The sequence below is a fragment of the Syzygium oleosum genome, unplaced genomic scaffold (genome assembly GCF_021117445.2).
Source record: "Syzygium oleosum isolate NSW1041296 unplaced genomic scaffold, Sole_v2.1 Sole_v2.28, whole genome shotgun sequence".
NCBI lineage: Eukaryota > Viridiplantae > Streptophyta > Magnoliopsida > Myrtales > Myrtaceae > Syzygium > Syzygium oleosum.
This window is the reverse complement of record NW_026607512.1, coordinates 483968-509496: the sequence shown is the minus strand read 5'-3', so window position 1 is coordinate 509496 and position 25529 is coordinate 483968. Positions and strand designations below refer to the sequence as shown.

At 42.5% G+C, this 25529-nt stretch overlaps 5 protein-coding genes across 11 annotated transcripts; 4 read left to right on the top strand and 1 right to left on the bottom strand.

Annotated features, from left to right (window-relative positions):
* Positions 1-1571: 1571 nt before the first annotated feature.
* On the top strand, positions 1572-2782 carry LOC115680596 (chloroplastic import inner membrane translocase subunit HP30-2-like). The gene is made up of 4 exons (XM_030604414.2): positions 1572-1849; positions 2151-2299; positions 2443-2505; positions 2591-2782. The coding sequence occupies exons 1-4, from the start codon at positions 1628-1630 to the stop codon at positions 2622-2624; spliced, it is 468 nt and encodes a 155-aa protein (XP_030460274.1). The 5' UTR covers positions 1572-1627; the 3' UTR covers positions 2625-2782.
* Positions 2783-3214: 432 nt separating this feature from the next.
* On the bottom strand, positions 3215-3695 carry LOC130135149 (protein RESPONSE TO LOW SULFUR 3-like). The gene has a single exon (XM_056303578.1). It carries the CDS (start codon positions 3589-3591, stop codon positions 3223-3225), a length of 369 nt encoding a protein of 122 aa, XP_056159553.1. The 5' UTR covers positions 3592-3695; the 3' UTR covers positions 3215-3222.
* Positions 3696-7492: 3797 nt separating this feature from the next.
* On the top strand, positions 7493-11833 carry LOC115680593 (autophagy-related protein 13a). 7 transcript variants are annotated; one of them, XM_056303549.1, is made up of 5 exons: positions 7493-8001; positions 8092-8146; positions 8247-9870; positions 9982-10154; positions 11245-11833. In XM_056303549.1, exons 3-5 carry the CDS (start codon positions 8566-8568, stop codon positions 11555-11557), a joined length of 1791 nt encoding a protein of 596 aa, XP_056159524.1. In that variant the 5' UTR covers positions 7493-8001; positions 8092-8146; positions 8247-8565; the 3' UTR covers positions 11558-11833. The 7 variants fall into 7 exon arrangements, with proteins under 7 accessions (XP_056159524.1, XP_056159520.1, XP_056159523.1 ...); XM_056303545.1 differs by having other exon boundaries at positions 8232-9870; XM_056303548.1 differs by having other exon boundaries at positions 8092-8374; positions 8461-9870.
* Positions 11834-12466: 633 nt separating this feature from the next.
* On the top strand, positions 12467-16735 carry LOC115680594 (uncharacterized). Its single transcript, XM_030604412.2, has 6 exons — positions 12467-12828; positions 12936-13032; positions 13423-14318; positions 14418-14529; positions 16209-16304; positions 16391-16735. Exons 1-6 carry the CDS (start codon positions 12767-12769, stop codon positions 16472-16474), a joined length of 1347 nt encoding a protein of 448 aa, XP_030460272.1. The 5' UTR covers positions 12467-12766; the 3' UTR covers positions 16475-16735.
* A 4928-nt stretch (positions 16736-21663) lies between these two features.
* On the top strand, positions 21664-25376 carry LOC130135150 (TMV resistance protein N-like). Its single transcript, XM_056303582.1, has 6 exons — positions 21664-22154; positions 22643-23744; positions 23866-24150; positions 24240-24287; positions 25010-25130; positions 25252-25376. The coding sequence occupies exons 1-5, from the start codon at positions 21700-21702 to the stop codon at positions 25064-25066; spliced, it is 1947 nt and encodes a 648-aa protein (XP_056159557.1). The 5' UTR covers positions 21664-21699; the 3' UTR covers positions 25067-25130; positions 25252-25376.
* Positions 25377-25529: the final 153 nt, after the last annotated feature.

Genomic DNA, 25529 nt, shown 5'->3' with positions numbered 1-25529 from the left:
CTCAAAGTGGGTGGCCACGTATTATAAGTCATTCTGTAAATTTTTGATTTTTTTTAATTTTTTTTGGACACCTAAAAAAATTTAAATTTCACTTAAAGTGGGTGGCCACAGGTATTCTAAGCCATTTTGTGAAGTTTTGAATTTTTTTTTTAGGCACCTCAAAAAATTTAAATTTTACTCAAAGTGGGTGGCTACAGGTATTCTAAGCCATTTTGTAAAGTTTTAAAATTTTTTATTTTTTAAATTTTTTTTGGGCACCTCAAAAAATTTAAATTTCACTCAAAGTGGGTGGCCATAGGTATTTTAAGCCATTTTGTGAAGTTTTGAAAATTTTTATTTTATTATTATTTTTCTTTTTTTTTGGCACCTCAAAAATTTTAAATTTCACTCAAAGTAGGTGGCCACAGGTATTTTAAGCCATTCTGTGAAGTTTTGAAATTTTTTATTTTTTTTGGCAGCTCAAAAAAATTAAATTTCACTCAAAGTGGGTTACTACATGTGTTTTAAGCTATTCTGTGAAGTTTTGAAATTTTTGAAATTTTTGATTTTTTTGATTTTTTTAAAAAAAATTCACCAAATTTCATATTTTCCCGAAATCTGAATTTTTTTTTATTTTCTGGAAATTTTTATGATTTTTTCTAGAATTTTTCAGTTTTTATGCATTTTCTGAAAAAAAAAATTATGAGAAAATAGGGAGAATGCATTCCGGAATCAAGAAGCTACAAAAAGTAGTTTCTCTTTTTCTTGCCAAAAATGCATTCCGGAATCAAGAATGCATTCTGGAATCAAGTATTTTTAACAAACGCATTTTTATTCCATAATGCAAAAATCGCTCCAGAATGCATTTCGGAAATTTTTTAACAAACGCCATTCTGTTCCGGAATGCATTCCGGAACAGAATTTTTATTCCGGAATGCATTCCATGCGCACCCTAAGCGCCTTACATATCTTTTTGGGGATAGAAGAATCAAAATCCATGTAGTTCTTTTACCATTTTTCGAGTGGATTGAGAGAATTGAGCAAATTGATTGGGAGAATTAAGAGAGAATTGCGCGGATTGAAAAAATTGAGAGAATTTCGAATTGAGAAAATTGAGAGAATTTAAGAGAATTGAGAGTATTGAGAGAATTTGAGAGAATTGAGAATTTGAGAGTATTGAGAAAATTTGAGAGAATTTATAAGAAAAAAATGAGAAAGAAATTTAGGAAAAAATAATAATAAATGGCTAAAGTTGGCAACGGCTACTTTATATATATATATATATATTAGCCTTTACCAAGGCCAAGTGGCCAATGGCCACTTGCCCTAGGCCTGCTGCGGTTTTTTTTATTTTGGAATCGGGCCCGGAACCGCCAGTTCCAAAATTGTTGGAACCGGAACTAGGCCCATAGGCCACGGGCCGGTTCCGGTACCAAACCGCGGGCCCGGTCAATGGGCCGGTCCCGGGTTTGACCCGGGCCGAAACCGGCCCGTAGCCATGTCTAAAGACGACACTCAAAACTTTTCTTTCTAATTTTAGCGTTCTGTTTTCTTTCGTCATCATCACGTGCTTGGTCGATGGTTTACGTCTGAACTGTCAAGATCTTCTCTCTAGCTCCATGCTTTCGGTCCTTTAATAGGTTGGCAGATGACTGCTTGCTTGAAGTGGCCTGTTTTCCACTCTCCTGTATCTGCTGATCCTCAGCTAATATGTAGTGATATTACTTTTACTTGTAATCGCAGTATGGTGGCCGCTTTTGGTTCTGGTGCCATGTTTTCATTGGTGAGTGGCATGGGTGGCCCAAACCAGGCAGCAAATGCTGTTACTTCAGGACTCTTTTTTGCTCTCGTCCAGGGTGGACTATTTAAGGTGAGATATATTAATTTTAAGCTTTGCAGTTATGAGTAGCAGAATTCCAGTCTGAGTTTCACCACAAATCATTACACATAGTCAAACTGGGGATCTTGTCCATTTTCGATTTGATTAAAACAGAATGGGATGACATGGTAAAGATTAGGACCCGGTGTTTCTTCTTGAAAAAGAGTCGAGAGTTTAAAAGTTTCGAAGGGATTTGACCCTTGTAAAACTCACCATTTGAGCATGGTTGTTTATGTGACGGTGACATTGTGGAGCAGTCTAATGCTTGGTAATTCCATGTGGGCCTCTGCAGTTTGGGCAGAAGTTCTCCCAACCACCAGAGGAAGATGTGCACTATGTTAGAACGAGAAATATGTTGACAAGGCTGGGTCTTCAGACTTACGAGAAGAATTTCAAGAAAGGCCATTTGACAGACAACACCTTGCCTCTGCTTAACGATAGGCAAGTTCTTGGTTAAATTCTTTCCGCATGTACTTACGCGCGTAGAAAATTCGTCGGACATTATTACCTGGGAAGTTTATCGTTAATTATCTTCTAAGGCTCATATCTCATCTTATAATGACTCTGGACTGTCACTTCCGCAGTGCTCTTCAAGATGTGAAAATTCCTCCTGGACCGAGGCTACTCATTCTTGACCACATTAAGAGGTACAATCCATGACACGTTCTGACTATTTGTTCCCTTTGTGATCTTCGTATCCGTTAACGTGGTCGTGAAATTATATGCTTCCAGGGATCCGGAGCTGAAAGGAACGAGAAAGCGATAGATGCAGTTGGTTAGCCGTCGTGAGAAATATTTGCCATTTGAGATACACTTGTACGAGTGTAATTTTCCCTCATCTTTGCTATAGTCTCTAGTACGTGGGTTAAATCAAATTGATGATCATCTTGAGATGCAAATGCCGAATGCAATTGATTTCCGATGCGTGTGGCGTTTTTGCTCTGACGATTCTTCGGTTGGGCTTCAAGAATGCAGCCGTGTCTTTGTCCTTTCAATACTCTTGCCTGCGGGGACTAATCTCTCAGACGTTTCATTTGCGCCACGAAAATTATGCCCAAGACATTCGAGTCGGCGCTTTTCTATTTACCAATGTCGAGGTTTTACCCATCGAAGGACGGTCCACGACCAGTTCGACAATCAGGAATTTAAGTGATTTTCAGGGTGCGTGAAATTTGCAACGTCATGAAGCCAGAAGAAACGGAGACAAAGAAAGGGGAAATGGATTTGCTCTTATCAAACTCTTCGTCGTCCTCCTACAAGTCGTGGGAGAAAGAATCTGCTAGCTACGTCCGAAATCTCCCTAACGAAAACAACTGCATTTTGATTACATCTCAGCCACAGGGCCCTAAAATCTAGCTACAATTTCACGACCGGGGAAGAACGGAGTCGACCTGGAGGAATTTCTGGGCCTGCGCGAGCTGGTCCGCGAGGCTGAGGATGTGGGCGTGGTAGGCGCGCGCCTGGAGGACGGCTTCGGCCTCGAGCTCGCCGAGCTGGGTGCAGAGCCTCTCCTCCGCCTCCTCCACCACCCTCAGCCTCTCCGACGTCCTCCGCAGCTCCTCCCTCGCCGCCTCCTCCCTCTCCCGGCTCTCCCTCAGCTCCCTCTCCAGCTCCGCGTTCCTCCGCCTCAGCTTCTCCTGCTCCTCGCCGCCGCCCCCTGCTAGCGCGGCGCTCGCCGCCCGCGACATGGCCTGCCTCGCCAGGGGATCCGACGCCGCCATTGCCGGAGCCATTGCAAATTAATGCGCTCTCTCTCTCTCTCTCTCTCTCGATCGAATCGAACGACCAATGAATGGATGATGAGGTTTTTTGGTTGGCTGTGGAAGCCATGGAAGCGGAGGGTCGTTCTTTATAGGGAAATTCGGGAATGTCCAGGTTCAATGAATCCGAAAGGGGTACGAGAAATCGTGCTCACGTATGTGCTTGGCTATTTCGGTTGGATTCTATGGTTGAGGACGCGTCATGGTTCATCCTATCTCAACCGTCGAAACCGAGATCCGTTGAACGACCGAGATCTATTATATTCGAATTAATAAAAACTTAGGCATGGTACATATTATGTTTTTATTCGTCATGTTTTTCACAGTTACCGCATTATTTGACAAAAACAGAAAACTAACGGCCGAACCATTTATTGATGAAATCTTTTTCTAAGGTTCATAATCACGATATAACTTTTTGGCTGCGGATCTACTCAGTCCTATCACCCCTCTCGTATTCGAAAAACTTGATCCCGTCTCATCCCTTGCTTTGTAAAAAGTTTCACAATAATTTCCATTTTATTTTATTTTGGGAAAATTTCAATTTAGTACCCAAAGTAGGGTCATTTTCTCAAAAAGGGGTCCAAAATGGACAAAGTGTCAAATAAGGATATGAAGTGCCCACTCAGTCTCAAATAGGGACTCGAAGTGCCCAATTAGTCTCAAATAAGGGCCTGAATTCGCCGGGCGGTCAAATGTTCACCGGCCGGCAAGCACGTTACTGTTCCGGCAATCGGAACAGTGGCATTTTCGTCTTTTACTTTCTTTTTTTTTTTCTCTTTTCCTTTTCCTCTTCTTTTTTTTTTTTTCTGGTTTCCCTCCGCCGGCCATAGCCGGCACCGGCGAAGGTGGCCGACGAGGGTCGGGCGAGGGTCACCCGACGTTGGCGAGGGCCGCCCTCGCCTGGGTTGGGCGGGCGATGGCGACCCTCGCTAGATCCGACGCCGGCGAGGGTCAAGCGGCCCTCGCCGCCCGGCCCGAGTAGGCGGCCCTCGTCCGACGTCCCGGCGAGGGTCGGGCGGCCCTCGCCCCGCCCGGCCCGAGCGAGGCGGCCCTCGCCGGCGTCGGCGGGCCAGCCCCGGGTTTCCCTCGCAGGGCATCGGGCGGGGGCCGCCCTCGCCCGACGCTGGCAAGGAAAACCCAAGGTCGGCCCTCGCCGGTGCCGGACGAGGGCCGCCCGACCCTCGCCGGCCACCTCCGCCGGCGCCGGTTATGGCCGGCGGAGGGAAACCAAGAAAAAAAAAAAAGAAGAGGAAAAGGAAAAGTGAGAAAAAAAAAAAGAAAAAGTAAAAGACGAAAAATGCTCCTGTTCTGATTGCCGGAACAATAACGTGCTCGTCAGTCGGTGAATATTTGACCGGCCGGGGAACCCAAGCCTTTATTTGAGATTAATTGGGCACTTTGGGCCCCTATTTGAGACTGATTAGGCACTTCAGGCGCTTATTTGACATTTTGTCCACTTTAGACCCATTTTTGATAAAATAGCCCCACTTTAGGTACCAAATTGAAATTTTCCCTTTTATTTTTATGTGTATAGATTGATTGTGTTTAATTTAATCAAATTATTTTTTTCCTTTTCCGGCACCCATTTAACACGTGCGCCAATTGCTCATCCTCTTGATGCAAAAAACCATCGTTCCGTCCCCTGTCGAGACATAGACATCCTCACCGTTTCGACACAACACAACATGAGGATCTCCATTCATGGCGAGAGTTGAAAGAGGGAGCAACGTGAGTTTCATGTTTTAATGACGGCCCGCTTGTACGAGGGCGATCATCTATTTTCACCAATGTGTGTGAAATTTGCCAAAGATTGACAATGAAAAAATAAGGTTGGTAGACGAATTAAACCAAAAGCAACGAGGGGGACCATGCTTCTTGAGTTTGTCCTTACTGAGGCTAGGTAGCCTCCAAATGGTCAAGGAAGGAGGCCAAATCTTGTTCGAGGTACCATAATATTTCTTGTGAAAGGGAAATCACAAAAACACCAATTATGTATTTTGTCGTTTGCAATGAAACCCAATTTGGCAGTAGCGCTTTCTCATCCCTCTAGGAACCCCCACTTCATAAAAAGGCAAATTGATTGGGGGCGGGGGCCATAGAGATAATTAAAGCAACTCTAGAGCAGCCTTTTCCCCCTTCCAACAGGCTTACTTTGCATTAGGGTTTTGAAAGCATTGATTGTGTAGAGCAATCTGCATAATCAATTTTGGTACAGGAGTCACTGCGGTCGAGTTAGTCGGGGTCCTATTATTGACGTTGCCCGTCGAAAGCATTGCCGTCTTGCCAGCGATTTCCGAGAGCAATAGATTGTAAATTTGGCCCCCCCGCAAAAAAAAAAAACGAGAATAATAAAAGGGTCATTTTAGTGCGCAGAGTTAGATGAGCAACCTATGTGCAGGAGGAAGTCGGAAAATAATTAAATCATTTCGCGACTATATTATAATTGCGTGCCTCTCATTGATTCAGAGTAGAAATTGGGTAATATAAGGAGAGTTCCAGATAGTAAGGATCACTAAGGTTCTCTTGTATTACTTTTTCCCTCTTAATTAATCATGGAAGGAAGCGACTTTGATCTCGTCGCTATTAGGCCCCTCTTTAGGGCAATTTTAATAAGATGATGATAATCTTTTGGCTTGTGTGCAAAGTAGAGAAAAGGGGTTAAAGAACTCATATTTGTGAAATTAAGGCATAGTTTATCATGAGCAGTTGTTGGGCATCTAGTGGGCCTCAAATGTTTAATGATTCGAGTCCAATTTCGAAAAGGCCAAGGATCTCCATCAAGTAGCTTTTTACCATAGAAGACAAACGTGATTTGGGGCTTTGATTACTCCCTAAATCTGATCTTGGGGTCACCCAACTTGTCTTTCTCGACCAGGCCATGGACTTGTCGTTTGTATCATAATGGCATGTTTGTGTTAGCGATCTTGTGTTAAATCGGCATTCGTCGCGCTGTTTAGAGGAACGGGCGACTGATTTTACGTGCGACGTACGACTTGAGGACAGAGTTCAACAACATGGATTTGTAACCGGATGGAGTATTAAAATGATCGAATGTTGTCCGTGCATTCGAGCAAATAAAATGATGCTCGTGCTAGAGCGAACAGAGTAGTGCCGATCATGTCCATGTTCCGCCAAAACTTTGATTGATGTTAAGTATAATCGTGTGATGATTCCGTACTTGATGTGCACAGATCAGTCTTGATATCCTTAAAATCCATACATGAATAGATGGCTTTAGCAACTTTAGCACGTTCCTTCTTATTACATGCTTATCCTCTGATAATATGATGCAATTGATTGATACAATGGGGTCATGCACCTTCGGAATCACCATAGCACCTATATTGTACATACAACGAGATATTATCTACGTCAGAGAACTGCTGCAGCTACGCAGGACATTGATGACACGTGAAATGAGAAGGGGAAACCAGATCGACAATCCTTTCCTTTCATTGTTACTTATCCCACGTACCAAAATCAGACATTGATTTCCAAATAAGTTAGGTCTTACCGGATCACTTGATTTATCGAATTTTGAACCTAGTATTGCATCTTCGACAAAAAAAAAAAACAACCTGGTATTGCATCACCGACCAAAAAACCTAGTACTGCATCAAATCATTCTTAGAAAAAAAAAAGGTAACTTTAAACTTACAAACTTGTATCTCAAGCTAAATGAAGGAAAGCTAATTTGACACGCTCATCGTCTTCCCCGACAGAGCTCGTGATCGTGCAGCCCAACCCCGGATAAGGACAGATCTCAAATTCCTCCGAGAACGCAAATCCATGCGTACAGAACAAACCACGGTTTCCTTCTTTTCTTTTCTTTTCTTTTCTTTTCTTTTTCTTGAGTTTTCTGAGGAAGCGACACGAGGCTCGCACGTTAATGCATGAAAGAGATCAGGTCGCGAAACCGGTAATAATGCCCTGCAACTTTTGTTTCTCTCTTTCTTTTTGGGGGGGCTCTCTTTCTTATCTCCGGGCACGTCATTGACGAGGGCGTGCAATGATTTGGCCTTAAAATAATGATCTTGCTTGTGCTATTTTACTAGCAAGAAAATCAAGAAAGCGGGTCACAGAGAGAGAGAGAGAGAGAGAGAGAGCGCGTTCGTTCTCTCCAATGGGAGAATGGGCAGTGAATTTCCGTGTGTTCTTGTCATTCGATGCTAAGACGGGTCGGAAGCCTCTTCACTCCGCGCTCGAGTTCGATCGACGGATCGATGATCTGATGATAGCCTGCTGCTCCAGTTGAATTGGGCTCGCGAATTTTGGGGAGCTTCTTGGGTTTGTCCCAATTTTCCTCCGATCGCGTCTGTTTCTGGTGCACGCAATCTTGCGGTTTCTCCGCTTTCAAATCCACCGTTTCTTCTTTCTCGGGTAAGTCTCTCTCTCTTTCTCTCGTCAGGATCTGCTCGAAAGTTTCGTTTTTTATTTTTTTGACGTGGCGGGTCGATCTTTCTCTAGCAGGTTCGTCGATCTAGTTCCTTTGTGGGTTTGGTTTCTTGGTGTGGTTGGATCAAAAGTAAGGGACTTTTCTTGATGATTTATGCTTGATCTGTTCGTCAGTATTATGTTAATCGTGGTTTTTATGAGGATGGACGATCCAGGGATTGTTTGATCAGGTCTCTGCTTGAACAACGCGTTTCGTAGAGCTTGTATCTTCTACTCATCTTGAGCTGATGATTCTCCCATTCAACTTAACTAATGCTCTTGAGAGGAACTTAGCATGGGAAAATGATGGAAGCATCTGGTGAAGATAATTTTTTTCCTAAAGTCCTGATAATATAAGTAGATTTTCATTCAAGTTTGTGGTGAGGGTGAGATTACTTCCCGTAGTGGTGGTGCTGGTGTGTTCATCTGGGTCCAGGACAATCTATAATCGTTCGAGATGTGTTGTGAGATTGATAGGACTACCTGCTGATAGTAGAATTGGTGCTGCAAATGGATCAGATAGTATCACGGTTTCTGTTAAAGAGTTTGCACATTATTTTGGATTCGAGGATTCCTTCTCTGCACCCAAATGACCAAAGAAGCGACCACCATACAGTTTCTCGAGGGAGAAAGAATGACAAATGGTTTAACTTAGTATTGGGAGACCGCCCTGCTGCCCTGGAAAACTTGAACTTTTGGCACAGGAATCTAATGGACCCAATGATTATCGACATAATACTTGTTCACGAGGGGCCTAATTCATCATCTGTGGATGCTTACTCTGCTATAAAAGCATCCGTTGAGACGGTCATAGAAAGGTGGGTTGTTCATTATGAGTCTCCTAGAGTTACTCCTAATATCAATGATTCTTCTCTTCACAAGAAGATATACAAGAAGTTGATCGTACTATTACGTTCTCTTTATTCGCAAATGAGACTCCTCCCGGCTTATAGGATATTTCGGCAGCTAAGTTCATCGGGCCAGACATGTAATTTGGATCTCATATACAAAGTATCTACCTTTAGTAATCCATTCTCACGGGCAGAGGAGGAGATGATGAAAGAATATACTTTTGCTCCTGTGGAGGCCTCTTCAGGACGTTTTAGTGTAGCTGTTTCATATCGTAAAACATTGTCTGATTTCAACCTGGAGCCCGCAACTTCATTGTTTCCGAGGATTATTACTGATTACGTCGGTAGTCCTGCCACTGACCCACTTAGGTCGTTCCCCTCTTTTGATAAGGGTGTTCGCCCTACATCTTTTCCTTTAAGAGGAGTAGGATCGCCTTCTTCAGCACCATTTCAACGCCCACACAGCTGGACAAGTGGATTTCACAGACCAGCTCCTTTTACACAAGGTCATTCCCTTGGTGGATCCCCACCTACATACTGTGCTTATGGTTCTCCATCTCCTCCTACTGATAAGTATTCTCAACGAGCTCAAAGCTATAGATCCACATCTCAAAGAGTTAATAGCTATGAAGATTATCAACTGTCGCCACCTTTCTCTCCATCCCCTTTCTCTCCATCTCCTTCCCCATCTCCGCCAACATACTTTTCCAGCGGTAGTGTTGGCAAAAATCGTGTACGGTCGGAGACCGCTCCCATGGCCATTCCACATCCAACAGCAAGTGGAAATGCGAGATACTTATCTCCAAACTTTTCTGATCCAAATAGACATTCTCTTCCCCCTCTATCACCCAGGCACACAAGGCTTGACCCCTCATCTCAAGAGTCTTCATCTGGAATCAGATCATTCCGGAAACAGGAATCTTTGAGATCTGGGGAGTTGCATAATCACTATGTTAATCAGAAGGTAATGTCTTTAAATCTAGTCACTTGTTGATCCATGCATTTTTATTTCTCAATACAAGAGTAACAATCTGTAGCATATTTGCTGAAGCCCAAATGTAATTCCTTTGGGTAGGTCACAAAAGATGGTCGAGATGATTCGGGGCGGTTTTCGGGCTTGTTATCTTCAAGTGGCTCTCCGCGCATAGGGTTTTCTCGAAGTTCTAGTAGATTGTCTTTCCAAGATGACTTGGATGATGGTGACTTTTCATGCCCTTTCGATGTTGATGATGTTGATCCTCCACCCAGGTACTTTTTGGTCATTTGTTTCTCTTGATAGCAATTGTACATTTGCCTGCATATGAATTTTTCTGTGTCTCTATAACCGGTTTGCTTTTGAGTGATAGCTTGGTATGAATGGGGTCTTAAATGTGATCGATGGAGTGGTGAATGGTTATGCTTTCAATTTGAGATTTATTTTAAGAGCACAAGTTTTCATCATATGTATCAAGGGGCCTTGGCCTGAATCATCATCCGTCTATCATATTATCATCTGATAAGAGTGGTCAGCCTCTTACTTGATAAAGGATAGAAGAAGACACTAACCATACTGATGGAACTATGGGGATCCTTTAGTATAGTACAGCCATTCCTATTTAGTCTAGAATGGCAGTTGCAAAAGCTGTTGTCATTGGGGATGCAGCTGAGCATGGTTGAACCAGTAGCTTTCAAAGGGGATGATATAGCTTTAAGAAAACAAGGATTGCCTGTGCGATATGCTTTTAAATTAGAATTTGTTGTACACAATTTTCATGCAAGTGCTGGTTAAAGTTTGCTTTCTGGCTTCACAGAGATCCTTTTTTTTTTTTTTTTCTGTTTGAAGGTTCCCAGAGATCTTTCTGATAAACTACGGTATACAATCTGCTAATTGCTTAGCCAATGGATCCCTGTGCATGATGGGAGTTCGATTATCTATTGGACTGTATTTTGCACTATGCTTAGTTGCTCACTGCCCTGAGATATCTCGGTCATTACGACTGCCAGGTCTCATGTATTCCTCTCCAGAAAAGATTTAAAAAGTGAGAATACTTAAAGATTATGTTTCTTGTATGTTGTAATATGCAGAGAAATTAAACCTGACTGGTGTGTAGATGAGCCCAAAATTCTTTGCTCTTAATTTTTGTGTACATCTGTGAAGTGATACTGTTTTCTACAAGAGTTGTAATGCCCCATTTTCAGTCTCCAATATTTGGGGCGTACTTTCTGCAATTATCAATTAGAGAATGTATGTCGTTGGGCCTGATCCCAGGGATAGCTTGGAGGTAGTTCATTCGCATGGTCCTTGTGAGATTTGTGTGACCTGAATCTTACCTTACCATCATCAATCTTCATTCTGTAGCAATACTGGTGATGGCAGAGAAGGTTCAGAGTTCACTTCGTCATCGTTACCGATGGGCGCAAAATCGCAAAATGCCGCTGTCGGGATTCTCGTTCACCTGTTAAGAACAGCGGCTCCACTTCAACAAGATTCCAGTTGTTACTCAGCCCAGTCCTTGAACACGGAACAAGAGGGAGGTGTTGCTACAGCTTCGGGATTCTTTATGCCTCGTAAGACCTCGGATGCACTGGACGAGCTTCGGAGTTACCGAGAAATGAAGAACCTCCTACTCTCGAAAAGCGGAGCTCATGTCTTGACCAAAGAAGAAGCTTGACCTCCACCTCGTGTTGTATATGAAGGGCCCTTGTTCCATCAGGACAAAGGGCGTCGCAAATACAAATTGCGGAGAGCAAGGTATAGGAGCAGCTGAGGTGGTTGTACACTGGAAAGAATAGACATTGGCGAAGATAAGAGTCAAGTTTGTGTACATAAATGACTGCGAAACTGATTGTGAGCATTGATTTAGCTTTCCCTTTGTATTCCTCATGTATCATCAAATGGTACCAAACTCATATAGCCAAAATTAGTCTATGATAGCTTTGGTTTCGTACATCTGCTTATTTGGAAATGACTCGTTATGGTGTTAGAATACCAAGGCTTGTTGCAGACACAGAACAACTTGTGGGGAACGAGAAAACCTCGACTGTTCTGAAACAATTTAGATATGATCCATCTGCATAAATGCTCCTTTTACAGGATCACGCTTAGAAAATCCGGTTGAAATGAAATGATCGTGCGGCAATGCGCAATTAAAGTTGAAAGGAACGGTCACACGATGACGTACGGTTGCAGTAGTTAGATCACACTTCATCGCGCAAGACACTGTAATATTGCCGCTTCTATCACTCATTGATCAAATCACCCGTCTGGCCGAGCGTTTCATTCGATTGACGCCCGTCTTTACACATCTAAAAGGGTCAAATCGAAAGGAAAAGTAAAGGGTGGTTCTCCTTCTAACTTCCAGATTCGATCTCTTTTGCTGATGCATTGTATGATCTGAAGGGGCTATCGTCAAGCCAAGATGTGAAGGTATGTTAGCCTTGAAAAGAATTTTCAAGAATCAAGAACCCCAAACTAAAGTTGAGATTTTTACTTTGTCACAGACTCACAGTTTATGGATCGAGAACATGTCTTTTTCTGCTGGGCCTATAGGCCCATCTTCAACCAAAAGCCGTCTCCTTCCTTTCTGCTCTGCTCTGCTCTCTCTTTCTCTCTCTCTCTGCAGTAAAATCGAATGTCGCATCAACGCTTCGATTTCCGAGTCTAGCTCGAGGATACGAGCGGCTTCAAGTTTTGAACTTTGACGGTCCTTTTGAGAGCACAGGAACGCGAAGAAGACGGGTCGCCATTGTTCTTTCCTGATCGAGTCATCGTCCCTCTGGTTTGCGCGGATTTTTCTTTTGGCGCTGATATTTGAATTTTGTATGTGAAGCGGACCAAAACTTCCTCGCCCTCGAAGCGCGCGGAAGAAAAGAAATGCGCCATGGATGATTTTTCGAGCTGCCCGTTCTGTAGCTTGAGCGTTCCTTACGGGGAACTTGAAAGGTAACGATTCTTTGCGTTCTTGATGGTATGTTAGCTGCTGAAGAAATCAATGCCGGCGGGGCCTTTTTGGTGTAGAGCGTTGATTTGGGTTTGAATCGTTCATGTAGGCATGCGAACGGTCACTTTGAGGATGAAGAGGCTGCCAAGGACATGGAGCTGGCGCGGCGAATTGCGATCGCCCCTCCGAGTCCGCCTCTTGCCATGGTAATCCTGTGGGTTCCCTCCTCGTATGTCTTCGCCGGTTTTTGTTTATATGGGATGATATATGCTCTCAATGTGCAGTTGTATGTAGCTGTCGAGTTTGTGTTGTGTGTTAGATAGCCTCATGCACAAATTGTACGATTTGTCCAACGAACAACATGGGATTTACGCCATTATCTTGATAGCGAGAAGAAATTTAGAAAGCATACAAATCCGATTATAGAAGAATAAGAACCGTTGTTAGCATAAAAAGCTGTTAACTTTTGTGCAACTTCCAACATACAGAGTGTGATCAGAAAGAAGGGAGTATGCTACAATAGATATGTGTGCTTCTTTTTTGTTTATGAACATGCCCGTAATGCTAATTTCAGTAACTTAATGTTTGTTTCATAGACCAATCAACTGGAAATAGATAAGTTGAAGGAAGTAATCTGTCATAAAGCTGCTGAAGTGGACGCAACAAGGTGTGATGGAAGGACTCGCAGTGATGTGGAGGATGAGATCTTCCATCTAGTCAGTTTGCAAACAATAAGTAGCTTCTACAAAGTTGAAGATGGTTTAATGGCCTTGTTAGAGAGATGTCTTGAATTAGAAGCTGAGCAGTCTACATGTATACTTTGTAGTTACATCGATCATTTTCAGAGCACTATATCTGAGGATGTTGGCTGGGGCTGTGGTTGGCGTAATATCCAAATGCTCAGTTCTCACTTACTAGCGGAAAGGCAGGAAGCGAAAGAGGGGCTATTTGGTGGTTCAGGATTTGTTCCTGATATCGTGTCGCTTCAGAGATGGCTCGAGATTGCTTGGAGAAGGGGCTTTGATGAAGTTGGATCAGAACATTTCAATCACAAAATCTATGGTTCTAGTAGTTGGATCGGAGCCACTGAATGTGCTGCCCTTTTTCGTTCTTTTGGGCTTCGGGCAAGGATAGTGGATTTTGGTCCAAAGAACCTTGAATCACTCTTTCTATCTGTTCCTGGTTCTAGAATAGACTCACAAAGCGTAAGAGCAAGAGAAAAAGGGAATGCAGTTCAGATTCGTGGCCCAATGGATAGATATTTGGCCAAGAGGAAACAGATTTCCCCTGAAGTTTGTTCCTCCGTAGGACACACTGGCTGTTCTTACATTCAGCACGATCAAGTTTCAGATAGCAGTAATGAGGATCTGGGCATAAGTTCTGCCAGATCTAGTAAGGGTCAGGAGGTCCTTACTGATTGGGTGTGGAGATACTTTTCAGATAAAAGCTTCATAAATAATTGTTTCAGTTGTGTCTCAATTAGCAGAAAGACGTAAGTGATTGCCTTGATATAATGTTATCCTGATCATATTACTAATGCCTGGATCTCTAGTGTCTGATAAATACTACATTTGAGTGCTTTTGTGAGCAGGCCTCTTTATTTTCAACATGACGGACATTCAAGAACCATCGTTGGGATTCAAGTCATACATCAACGAAAGGGGATGCAGAAATGCAATCTCTTAGTACTTGACCCTGGTCATGTAAGTATCCACTATCGCGTTAGTGAACTGTCCCTTATCTTTATTTTCAAAAGGTATAAACAAGGCAGGACATGTGTGTGATTTTGCTTCTAATGCATAAAGTACTGTTGGATGTGTCCTAGCCTCGGCCAAAAGTGGTGAGTGAACTATGTTTAAGTTAGGACTGGGAGCAATAGACTGTTGTGATGGGATACCAGAAAGCATTGGGAGGTCTTTGTTCCAAGATAGCAATATCGATAACCTAGTTAGATTTTGCAGTAGAAATTTCAGTTAGCTTTGGAGTAGAGGTGAGCAACTGGCGGGTTCAACCCGGGAACTGCACCCAACCGGCCTTACCCAATTGGTTCCATGCCGGTTCACAAGGGCACGAGTAGGTTCGTGAGTAAAAAGTCAGAGAACTGGCCTTGACCGGTTTGGTTTCCCGTTTTATACTGTGATTATAACCTATTTTTACTTTGTAAAAAAATATAACAAATAAGTTAGACATGGGGATCGAATCTGGGTGGCCTAGGTACTCTATCAGTGCTTTAAGCAATTTACTTAAGGTCGTTGACATGACATGTTATCCTTAATTAACAATTATATGGCTAAAATTTGTATAGAGTTGTAAAAAAAAGGGGGTAGAGCCAGTTCCAGGCCGGTTTCTAAGGGACCCTTTTCGGTTCTCAGTTCCAAATACAGGGAACCCCCTTTGACAGGGTAAATTCTATGTTCCCAGTGTGGAACCTATGTAGCTTGGAGCCGATCACTCCTATTTTGGAGTGTTCTTAAGACAGCAATGGAGGGATCTAATAAAAAGCTATTTCGTATAAAGTTTTTCACTCAAAGCAGAAGTTTTATCATGCTATACCGATGTTTTTGACGGACAAAGGACACAGAATTGACTAATGAAGCTTGGGGAGGACGAACAAAAGATGCTTCTTATTAAAGTGAGAATTGAATAAGGAACTTTGGGTAGGTCGCAAGTGGAATGCCTCTTCTGAAACTTAAATTTGTTACGAGAGCCTTCTTAAAACATAGGTTGCCGAATGCTAGAACATGTATTAAGAAAAAGCACTCTCGAACTCTACCTGAATGTGTGAATACTGATCATGAATATTATCGGCAAAAAAAATTTGAGAATGGGTAGAGGTCCTTGGAAGGAAAAAGATCTGAATAATACTATTGGTTTGTCATTTCTTTTAGCAAGTAATTATGAACCTAGGGTATTGATAAGATTAATCCACTTTAAACACCCCTTCCTCTCGCCCTAGCAAAGGAAAAAATTCACCTACACAAAGGAAGAAAAAAAAGAGAAAGAATCTCACAATTACAATGCGTATAGATAATATTTTGACCTTCGCGGTAGTTTGCAAAACTTTCAGTCGAGATTTCTTCTCTCAGTTAGAGAGAGATATTGTTGCCCGTTGGTTTAGGAAATTTGAAAGAAGTCTTACTTTTTGCTTCAGAGTAATTAAAAACTCTTACTCCTCGTAGAGTGGAGTGGTTGATATCTTTAAGTGTTTTGGATATTCAAGATCCACAATATCCAGTTATTCAGGCATTATCATACATTGTTTAATTGCCCGAAATATGATCACTTCATTGCACGATAGTCAAAGCCATAGTTTGGTGAGACTTGTGCTTGTTTATTTGCATACTTGCCAAATATTTTATGAGTTATCTTTGTGTTTATGTAGAGAACAGCTACGCTGGAAAGATCACTGAAAAGAAATGCCGGGTGGCAGAAGCTTATAAAAAGGGGCGTTCATACTCTGAAGAAGCCACAATACCAGGTTAGACTGTTTTCCTGGGATTTTTTTGTTAAACCCTGAGTTCATGACTATGGGTCTGAATTGCCTGATTCAATCATTTGTTTCAGTTGTGTTATATTGATCCTGGAATTGCAAGAGGAGAAGAGTTGGAGCAGCTCAAAACAATGGACAGTGTCTACTTCGAAATCTAGAGATGAATAGAAAGTTGATGAGCGCCTCTTTGAAGTATTACCAGGTGTATTTAAGGTCATGGCGTTTTGGCTTTTGACTGCACATCGAACGAGTAATGATGTAATGTTGCACATAACAAGACCGACGCACTGCTGCCGAGGCGCCAAAAAGAAAAGTGTGGTGCTAGACTGTGAGACTGACATGTAAATTGTATATGTCTAAGTTGTCTTTAGAATTAATAGTGGTTGCAATACATTTCTGAAAGATTTTACTCTTAATAAGCTCTAACGCTGGAATGACCTTGAACGAGGATCAAACGGGGCAAGATCTACCTATTTCTCACCCTATGCTCGAGAAGATAGTCTCTTCCTGGATTTGTGCAGGAAATTTTGGATCTGTCAGGATCCAGGAGCTTAAGTCGGGATCTTGAAATAGATGTGTACATATAAACAAACAAAAAAGAAGAAACTTTGCATTATAGTTTTCTTCCTAGGCGCGACTTTGGTGTCCCCAGTGTTTCTTAAATGCGCTCAACCTACCAGCGCAGCATGGGGTTAGGCATGAATGACCAAGAACTGCTTTGCGACTCAGGTGGACCATGATGTATGGACATAGTGTGCTTGGTCCTAGTTTTGGGGCCCCATCCAAGAAAAGAATGAAGCTTAGCATGTGTCTTAACTGGACCGCACTGATTAGTGTCTCGAGTTGGGCCATTTGTTCTAATTTGGCAGGACTATGAACATACTCAGGGCCAAATGAAGTACGAATCAGTTCTTGCATTTACACGATGACCTGACCTCAAGCAGTGCCTTTCAGTCTTCGTCCACGAGTTGGTTAGACAGATAGCCAACTTCCATTTATAAAGGGGGCGTAGTAGGCACGTTATTGATTGAGAACCTTGTTTCTGATTTTGCAGCATTGATTGACATAATCAATCACAGTTTAAACGACATCGGGACCCAACTCACAGCTTGCAAAACGAAAGACGTGTCTTGTTGCACGTCTGGAAGTCCTACGTGTTGAGGGATTTTAATAGAGTCGATGGACTCTGATGCCGTGTAGAAGGATTCAGTCGAGTTTAGGTGCGTGCGTTCTTTGGGATGTTTCATTGAGCATGCCTAGCTAGCCAGAAATTACTATCGATCCATTCGAAGATAAATTTTGCAATCATGCTGCTTTAGTACTTAAAATTTATTTAAGTTGGACATGCATTGCCATTTACTTGCTATTCTGAAAGAGGAACAACAGACTGAATTTATGTTTCGGTGCTATTTCAGATAAAATATAGACACAGTGGTCGCACAGTAATATAAAGAAAATTGATCTTCTACGTTTCGATGAAGTTGAAGAGTTGAAAATTTCGCTGACATACGATAAAAACTTAAAAAAACTTCAAACGCATCACAGATCTGGATTGAATTTGAGTGCATATGATCCAATTTTAAGCACCAACATATTTACTGATTTCGAAATTTGTATGACTGCATCTTCCCTATCTAATTGTCGCAATGTAGACGACGCAAACCAATACCCTCCTCCATGGATGGAGTGCGCATTGGTGGAAACAAGGCGAATGATAATATTTCACCAAACACCACACGCACAAGCATCCTCTCGTGATTTGAACTGATAGCTCCTACAACAATGGCCTCGAAACCAACAATCCCATCCACTGCGGGTTGTTGCGATGACATTAAGTTTTATGAGCCAAAAAAAGAAAAGACCCAAACGAAGTCGAGCCTCGCGCATTAAATCACGGGTTGTCCTCATCTCGTGAAAACGTAGAGCGGGGACCAAGTTCTTTGGTCGTGTCTCCAATTGAGACAAGCTTAGTATCTGCAAACTTCCGATTGTCTCCGTAGCCATGGAAAATGAAAGAAACAACATGTGTTGCACGAGTGCGCGTGTCCTTTCGAGAAAGAAAGGGGCGTGAAAAAGTTAGGTGGGAGATTCAACTCTCGTTTGAGATCTCACCCTCCTCGTCGTACTTCGTCTAAACCCGAACCTGCTCACGCCAGCCCCGAGAGGATCATGTCTTGATACCACCACCACTCGAGCACTAAGAAAGAACAGATCACGTCTCGTTAATTACTGATTAAAGTGGCGCTTTCCTGCTCCGACGTGAGCTTGAATGCGATTGCGTTCGCGCCTGACACGCTCGGGCGATCGCATCCCATAAACAAATCTCCACTGTCTCCTGACGGAAATATAGATAAAATGTAACTTTGACAGGCGAAGCAGCTTTTGATGAAGATGACGAGTCATTCAAAAGCCAGGGTTGTTCATCTCCTTCTCCCTCTCCATGTGCATTGCTTTGCACTTCCGTCATCATTATTCACGATCGTATTAATTAAATGCGAGAACCCAGGACTCACGTTTGGTTTTACTGCGAAAAAATCTCTAAAGAACCATTTTTTCCAAAGCATGGTCTTATTCCATTGTCATCAAGATGCCCCCCCCTCTAGGACTCTTGGAACATTCATCATTAATGCCCAGTTAATGTGACTTTCAAGGCGTTCGCATCACTGTGGTGTTTATGATTATTATAATCCGCACTAGGATTCTCTCTGCGTGTGATCCTGGAGTTCACACTTGAAGATACAGATCAAGCACATGCAACACATTCCAATTTCCAAACACTGCCGAACAACAATGTCCAATTTGTTTACCGGTAGTTGGGGAACGGATGAGATATGAAAGAGGAAAGAGAGAAAGAGATGGACGAGAGTCGCCGCGGTGTTATCAATAACTCGCAACGTTCGTTCCACACTCACACTCGCACCACACAGTCTGGTCTTAAGATGCATGTGAGCCAAATCAATACTTTGTTTCGTTTTTTGTTACTATATTATCAAAAAAAGAAAAAGTTGAAATTATAGTGACGAGGCACTATTACTTTAGCTAAAATTAAGTCGTCGCTCCCCTAGATGTATGGTAGAACAACATATACTGTTCAAACAAGCAATTAATTTCTGTAAGTATTATATCAAAAAAAGAAAAAGTTGAGACAAAATCATAGGTATACCCTAAAGTAAAAAATCGAACGTTGTAAGACGTCGTCTATCTACACGGGTTCATCATTGGCAAGAGAGAGTCGTTTATTGATCGCTCCTTTTTATCATAGTCATTAAGCAAATTTGACTTTAAATTCTATGTATTTATTGATCGAATTATTTTAATCATTACATTTTACTTATTTTTGTTATCTGGATTTCCTTATTTAGCGGCATTATCTTTGTTCATTAAGCTTTCCTCCACATTATAAGGAATCTATCTATTTCAACTCTGGAAAAACTATTTGTGAAAGCTCATTGACTTCTCTATTGTCAAGGTTTTAAACTAATATTCTAAATATGGATGTATCTTGAAAAAACTTAGTATCGAAATAGAAAGTCCTTTGAAAAAAGAAATTTCCTCGTAAATTAAAAATAAAAATAATATGCAGTGATTTGGTTAATTCATCAATAATATCTTCTAATGATTATATGTGTAATGATATGACAAAAAAAAATATTATATTTATAATGAGTTTGATTAGGTGGGGTAGAATAAGGTGCTTGTGTGCACGAGCTGTTTCCGTAGATATGACTAATGGCAGTCAAGGTTGCACACTTGGTATTTCATCTTTCTTGGAAATATCTTGGGCAACTTCCACGAAAGTCACATTGAACCCGAAATTGTCCAGCAAAGTGGGTAGAATTACCAAGAACCTGCTTCTGCATTTCAGCTCCTATTTCATCTTTCTTTTATTTCTTCCTCCAGTCTAGTCAAATAATTCACCCCAAAATTGTCCTTCAGCGAAGGTGTTCATCTTCCCGCCTTCTTCCCTCTCATATTCCCTCGCTCTTGACTTTTTTTGAGTTTCTCAGCCATCTTTTTCGTACCGGTTTGCGCAAAGATTTCCTCATTGAAAATCTGCAAGGTGTACCCTCATCCTTATCAAGAACAGCGAGAGATCCCGCTTCATCTTTCCATCCCTCTTCCATTAACACAAACCCCACCTCGTCTAAAGTATTCTTCACACGTCTTTTGAGGCAAAAAGCCATCCTCACGCGTTTTTTTCTTTGGTGCTCGTACTCCTTTTAAGCTTCAACATTCTAGATATAAGGGATCCATTAAGGGAAGATCCCTCTACACGTTCGTTCTAGCCTCCTGAATGTGAGTGAGATCCAAAGGGATAGGCTGATAATATTTCGTAATCCTGGAATCAAATCGAGTCAACAGAGCCAACCTTCTTAGGGCCCGTTTGGTAACGTGCCAAATAGTGAAAATTTCTATTCTTTTGTTCCCAGAAATAGTTTGGGAACAGAAATGCGTTTGGTAAACTTTTTGTTCCTGGGCACATTTTTGCAAAAATTTGTGCCGAGAAACAGTTTTGGAAGAGAAACAAGAAGTAAAAAAAAATTGCTTCTTGTTTCTCGGCACAATTTTGAGAATCAGTTTTTTTTTCTTTTTTTTCTTTTCTTATTTTTGTGTTGTTCTTCCTTGGCTGGGCCGGCCGCCGGCGACCGGCCACAGCCCAGGGCCGGCGAGGGCGTCACGGCCCTCGCCGCCGCCGGCGGAGGCGAGGGTCGCCCTCGCCGGCGAGGGCGAGGGCGGACCCTCGCCCCCGGGCGAGGTGGCCTCGACCCGGATCGAGCGAGGTCGAGCCTCGCCGTCGGTCGCGACGGCGAGGTCGGCCTCGCCCGAGGCAGCGAGGCCGAGCCTCGCCGTCGCGACCCACGGCGAGGTCGGCGTCGCCGTGGGTCGCGACGGCGAGGCTCGGCCTCGCCAGATCCGGGCGAGGCCGAGCCTCGCCCGGGCGGCGAGGGTCCGGCCCTCGCCCTCGCCGGTGAGTGCGACCCTCGCCTCCGCCAATGCGGCCGTGAGGGCGACCCTCGCCTCCGCCCGGGCCGGCAAGGGCCGTGACGCCCTCGCCGGCCCTGGGCTGTGGCCGGTCGCCGGCGACCAGCCATGGCCAAAGAAGAAAATTGATAAAAAAAAAAATTAAACAATTCAAAATATTATTAAAATATTATTTGAAAACAGAAATTTTGTGTAGTTACCAAACGCATTTCTGTTCTTTTCTATTCTAGGAATAGAAATTTTGGACAGTTTATCAAACGCCTTCAAATACTCAGAAATTGTTTCCGGGCACAGAATCAAAAAAAATCATTTCTGTTCAGAAATAACGCCCGGGCACAGAATGATATTCATGCGCACCCTTAATCTCTCTTTCTTGTTTTTGTCCCCAAGTTCCTGATATATGGCCTCTTCCAAAAAGATTTACCATGTGTTCCTTAGTTTTAGAGGCACAGACGTCCGCAACAATTTCCTTAGTCATCTCTCCGCGGCTCTGGATCAGAAAGGGATACACACTTTTGTGGATGACGAGGAGCTCAGGAAAGGAGAGCAAATATCGCCGACTCTTATTGGGGCGATCGAGGAATCGCGCATCGCGATCATCATTTTCTCCGAGGACTACGCTTCCTCGCGGTGGTGTTTGGAAGAGCTGGCAACGATCATGGAATGCAAGGCACAGAAGGAGCTGATTGTGTTGCCGGTGTTTTACAAAGTGGAACCAAGAGAAGTGAGAAGGGCTTATAAGAGAGCTATGGCTAAGCATGAGACCAAGTTCGGGAAGGATTCGAAAACAGTGAAGAGATGGAAGAAGGCTCTCTTCGACGCGGGTAGCTTGTCTGGGTGGCATATTAACGATGAGTAAGTTAATTGATGCGACGCATTGCTTTGCCACTGTTAGCTGGTGATTGTTTTTTATATTTCAAGCCGCATGCAATAAACTACCACTGAAAACTGATTGATATTGTCAAGTCGGACTTTTGAAATTTGATTGAAGATACAAAGCGGATATGTACTAGACAGCAGACTCAAAATTCGAATAACCAAAACTTCAAGCTAGCAGATTCTTTGAATTCGATCGTTGCTGTGAAAAATAAGGAGAACTTTTTGTCTTCGATGAAAGTGTAATTAATAGTTCCTTAATCATTATTGTCTTCAGGCGCAGGTTCATCTTAATTTTCCCTTGGGCAGAAGATGTTGGGGCAGGTTCACTAGACGTGTTAATTTCTTTTCGTCTTATTATTTGCTCACCTTCTTATGTCATTTTCCTCTTGACGTTAGAGGTTGAATTCTTGCCATGGCTTTGAAATGCTAAAACATGTTTTTTCTTTCTTTTGAGTGCTTATCAGAGATGAAGCGGAGCTCATACAAGGCATTGTAAAGGATGTATCAAGTCGTCTAGAGCGAAGACCCTTACATGTTGCTGATCATCCGGTCGGAATAGATTCCCGAGTTCAAGAAGTGATATCATTGTCGCAAAAAGAGTCGGATGATGATGATGTTCTCATGATAGGTATATGGGGACTTGGAGGCATAGGGAAGACGACGATTGCTAAAGCGATATATAATGCTATTGAGAGCCAGTTTCAGGGATCTAGTTTTTTGGCGCAAGTTAAAGAAACTTCAAACAAAAGCAGTGGTCTAGTTGGTTTGCAAGAAACACTTCTATCCGAGATCTTATCTCCTAGACATCTAACGGTCAATAGTGTCGATGGAGGAATTAGTTTGATAAGGGAAAGACTTTGTCACAAGAAGGTTCTCCTAGTTCTTGATGATGTTGACGAATTGGATCAACTGAAGGCATTAGCTGGAGGAGGCGATTGGTTTGGAAAAGGAAGTAGAATCTTTGTAACATCGAGGGATAAACATTTGCTAAATTCTCATGACATAAAGTGTGTGCATGAAGTTAAAGCTTTAGACAACGATGAGGCACTAGACCTTTTTGTTTGGCATGCCTTTAAAAACAGCAAAAAACCTGAAATAAGAAAGGATCTCATAGATGGAGCACTACATTATGCTAGCGGCCTTCCATTAGCCCTCGAAGTGTTGGGCTCATTATTATATGGAAGAAACGAACCAGCATGGGAAAGTGCACTGCGTAAACTTTCCAGGAGTCTCGACAAAGGTATCAATCGAGTTTTGAAGATAAGCGTCGATGGATTGGATGACAATGAGAGGGAGATTTTCCTCGACATTGCTTGTTTCTTTAAGGGAAAAAGAATAGAATACATCAAGGAAGTTCTCGATGGCTTGGAGAGAGAGACAACTACAGGAATAGATATTCTCATCGAGAGGTCCTTGATAAGAAATGAGTATGGGACCCTGCAAATGCATGATTTGGTTCAGTTGATGGGGAAGAATATTGTTAAGCAGGAATGTCCCAATAATCCTGGGAAACGCAGTAGATTATGGCTTTTTGAAGATGTTCGGGACATTCTATGGGAAGATACGGTAAAAGTTGTTTATGTAAACATTGTTATATCTCATTTTTATGTTACTTTGATTTGGATAGTATATTATAAATCTCAATGGCAATTTTGTGTGAGAACTGAATTTGCTCTCTTATGGATAGGGAACGGATGCAGTACAGGCAATAGTATTGGACCTGCCCACACCAGAAGAGAGAAGTTTGAGTCTTGAAGAGATAACCATAAAGGTGGATGCTTTTAGAAACATGAAAATGTTGAAAATGCTCATTCTGCCTAAAGTGCATATCTCTTCGGAAGGTCCCGTCCGTCTCCCCAATAATCTGAGATGGCTTGAATGGCCCAATGCCCCATTACTAGAATTTGGCTCTAAACTTATTGGAATTGATGTCCCAAAAAGTCATATCAGAGATTTAGAAGGCAAAATTAAGGTTAGCGCTTGTGATGATTAGCTTTTCTCTTTTTATAACTACAAATATTTACGGAGCTTAATGACTGTACTGATATTTTTTTTTTGCAGCTTTCTAGAAATTTGAAGTACATCGATTTCAGTCAATGCAAGTCGCTGGTTAGTGTTCCTGACTTTTCATCGGCTCCAAATTTGGAGAGCTTGTATCTTGATAGGTGCAAAAGCTTGGTGGAGGTTCACCAATCCGTCGCATATCTCGACAATTTAAAATTTTTGTCACTACAGTTTTGCTCTAACCTCAGTGTCTTTCCTAACACACTCAAGACAAAATCTCTTCAAGCCCTTGATCTCTTTGGTTGCTCTAAACTCGAGAAGTTCTCTGATGTACCGGGAAAGTTGGAACATCTAGAAGAGCTTGATCTAGGAAGGACGGCTATTAAAGAACTCCCTGCATCAGTTGAAAATCTTCTCTTTTTGATGAAATTAAATTTAGTAAAATGCAAAAAACTCGCAACGCTCCCATCAAGTGTTTATAAGTGGCAAAATCTTGAGTATCTGAATCTTTTAGGCTGCTCCAATTTTGTCACGTTTCCAGAGAACTTGGAGGATTCAAACAATCCTAATGGCAATATGGGATTCCGAAAATTAAAGCGGCTAGAGCTTAATGGCTGCAATCTCTCAGAAGTAGGGTTTCTTAAGAGTTCTTCCAGTTTTCCCAAATTAGGGCACCTAGATCTTTCCAAAAACAAGTTTACTCATCTGCCGACATGCATCAACGAATACAAATATTTGGAACACTTGTATGTGGATGATTGCAAACAGATACAAAAGATTCCTCAGCTTTCGCCAAATGTGCATGTCCTTTCGGCAAATCGTTGCAGATCTCTACGAGAATTCCCAGATTTGTCGAGTCTCTCCTCCGACTGCTGTTCGGTTGAATTGTCATCATGCCGTAAATTATTCCGCGAAGGGGCAAATATGGCTCATGCGGTATCGCTCGAGGTTAGACTCTCTCTCTCTCTCTCTCTCTCTCTCTCTCTCTCTCTCTCTCTCTCTCTCTCTCTCTCTCTCTCTCTCTCGCACTAACTTTGAGTGCTTGATGTGCGTACTATTTGTATGACAGGGGCTCCGGAAGATGAAAAAAGTTTACATTCGCCTAATTGGGAAAGAGATGCCAGAATGGTTCTTTCCCGGTGAAGACAGTTCCATTGCTTTCACGGTTCCCCGGGACTTGTATGACAAGTTCTTAGGACTAGCACTCTGTTTTGTTATTGGCCCAAAGGGAGGAAAAGCAGTTCGTGGTTTTGCTCAAGTCCGAATTCATGTTAACGGCCACATGGTGACTGCCTTTGATAAAGGCGTGCGTTCAATGGACTCCGATCATGTGTCGATGGAATATTT

Bases quoted from the DNA above. Each gene is read 5' to 3' on its own strand.
- LOC115680594 (XM_030604412.2), top strand. From the start codon at position 12,767: ATGGATGATTTTTCGAGCTGCCCGTTCTGTAGCTTGAGCGTTCCTTAC. The intron at 13,033-13,422 runs GTAATCCTGTGG...TTTGTTTCATAG, and splicing joins CGAGTCCGCCTCTTGCCATG to ACCAATCAACTGGAAATAGA. The intron at 16,305-16,390 runs GTTAGACTGTTT...CATTTGTTTCAG, and splicing joins TGAAGAAGCCACAATACCAG to TTGTGTTATATTGATCCTGG.
- LOC115680596 (XM_030604414.2), top strand. From the start codon at position 1,628: ATGACTGCTTGCTTGAAGTGGCCTGTTTTCCACTCTCCTGTATCTGCT. The intron at 1,850-2,150 runs GTGAGATATATT...GGGCCTCTGCAG, and splicing joins TCCAGGGTGGACTATTTAAG to TTTGGGCAGAAGTTCTCCCA. The intron at 2,506-2,590 runs GTACAATCCATG...ATATGCTTCCAG, and splicing joins ATTCTTGACCACATTAAGAG to GGATCCGGAGCTGAAAGGAA.
- LOC130135149 (XM_056303578.1), bottom strand. From the start codon at position 3,591: ATGGCTCCGGCAATGGCGGCGTCGGATCCCCTGGCGAGGCAGGCCATG.
- LOC130135150 (XM_056303582.1), top strand. From the start codon at position 21,700: ATGGCCTCTTCCAAAAAGATTTACCATGTGTTCCTTAGTTTTAGAGGC. The intron at 22,155-22,642 runs GTAAGTTAATTG...AGTGCTTATCAG, and splicing joins GGGTGGCATATTAACGATGA to AGATGAAGCGGAGCTCATAC. The intron at 24,288-25,009 runs GTTAGTGTTCCT...AAATCGTTGCAG, and splicing joins TCAGTCAATGCAAGTCGCTG to ATCTCTACGAGAATTCCCAG.
- LOC115680593 (XM_056303550.1), top strand. From the start codon at position 8,566: ATGGATCAGATAGTATCACGGTTTCTGTTAAAGAGTTTGCACATTATT. The intron at 9,871-9,981 runs GTAATGTCTTTA...TCCTTTGGGTAG, and splicing joins ATCACTATGTTAATCAGAAG to GTCACAAAAGATGGTCGAGA. The intron at 10,155-11,244 runs GTACTTTTTGGT...TTCATTCTGTAG, and splicing joins GATGTTGATCCTCCACCCAG to CAATACTGGTGATGGCAGAG.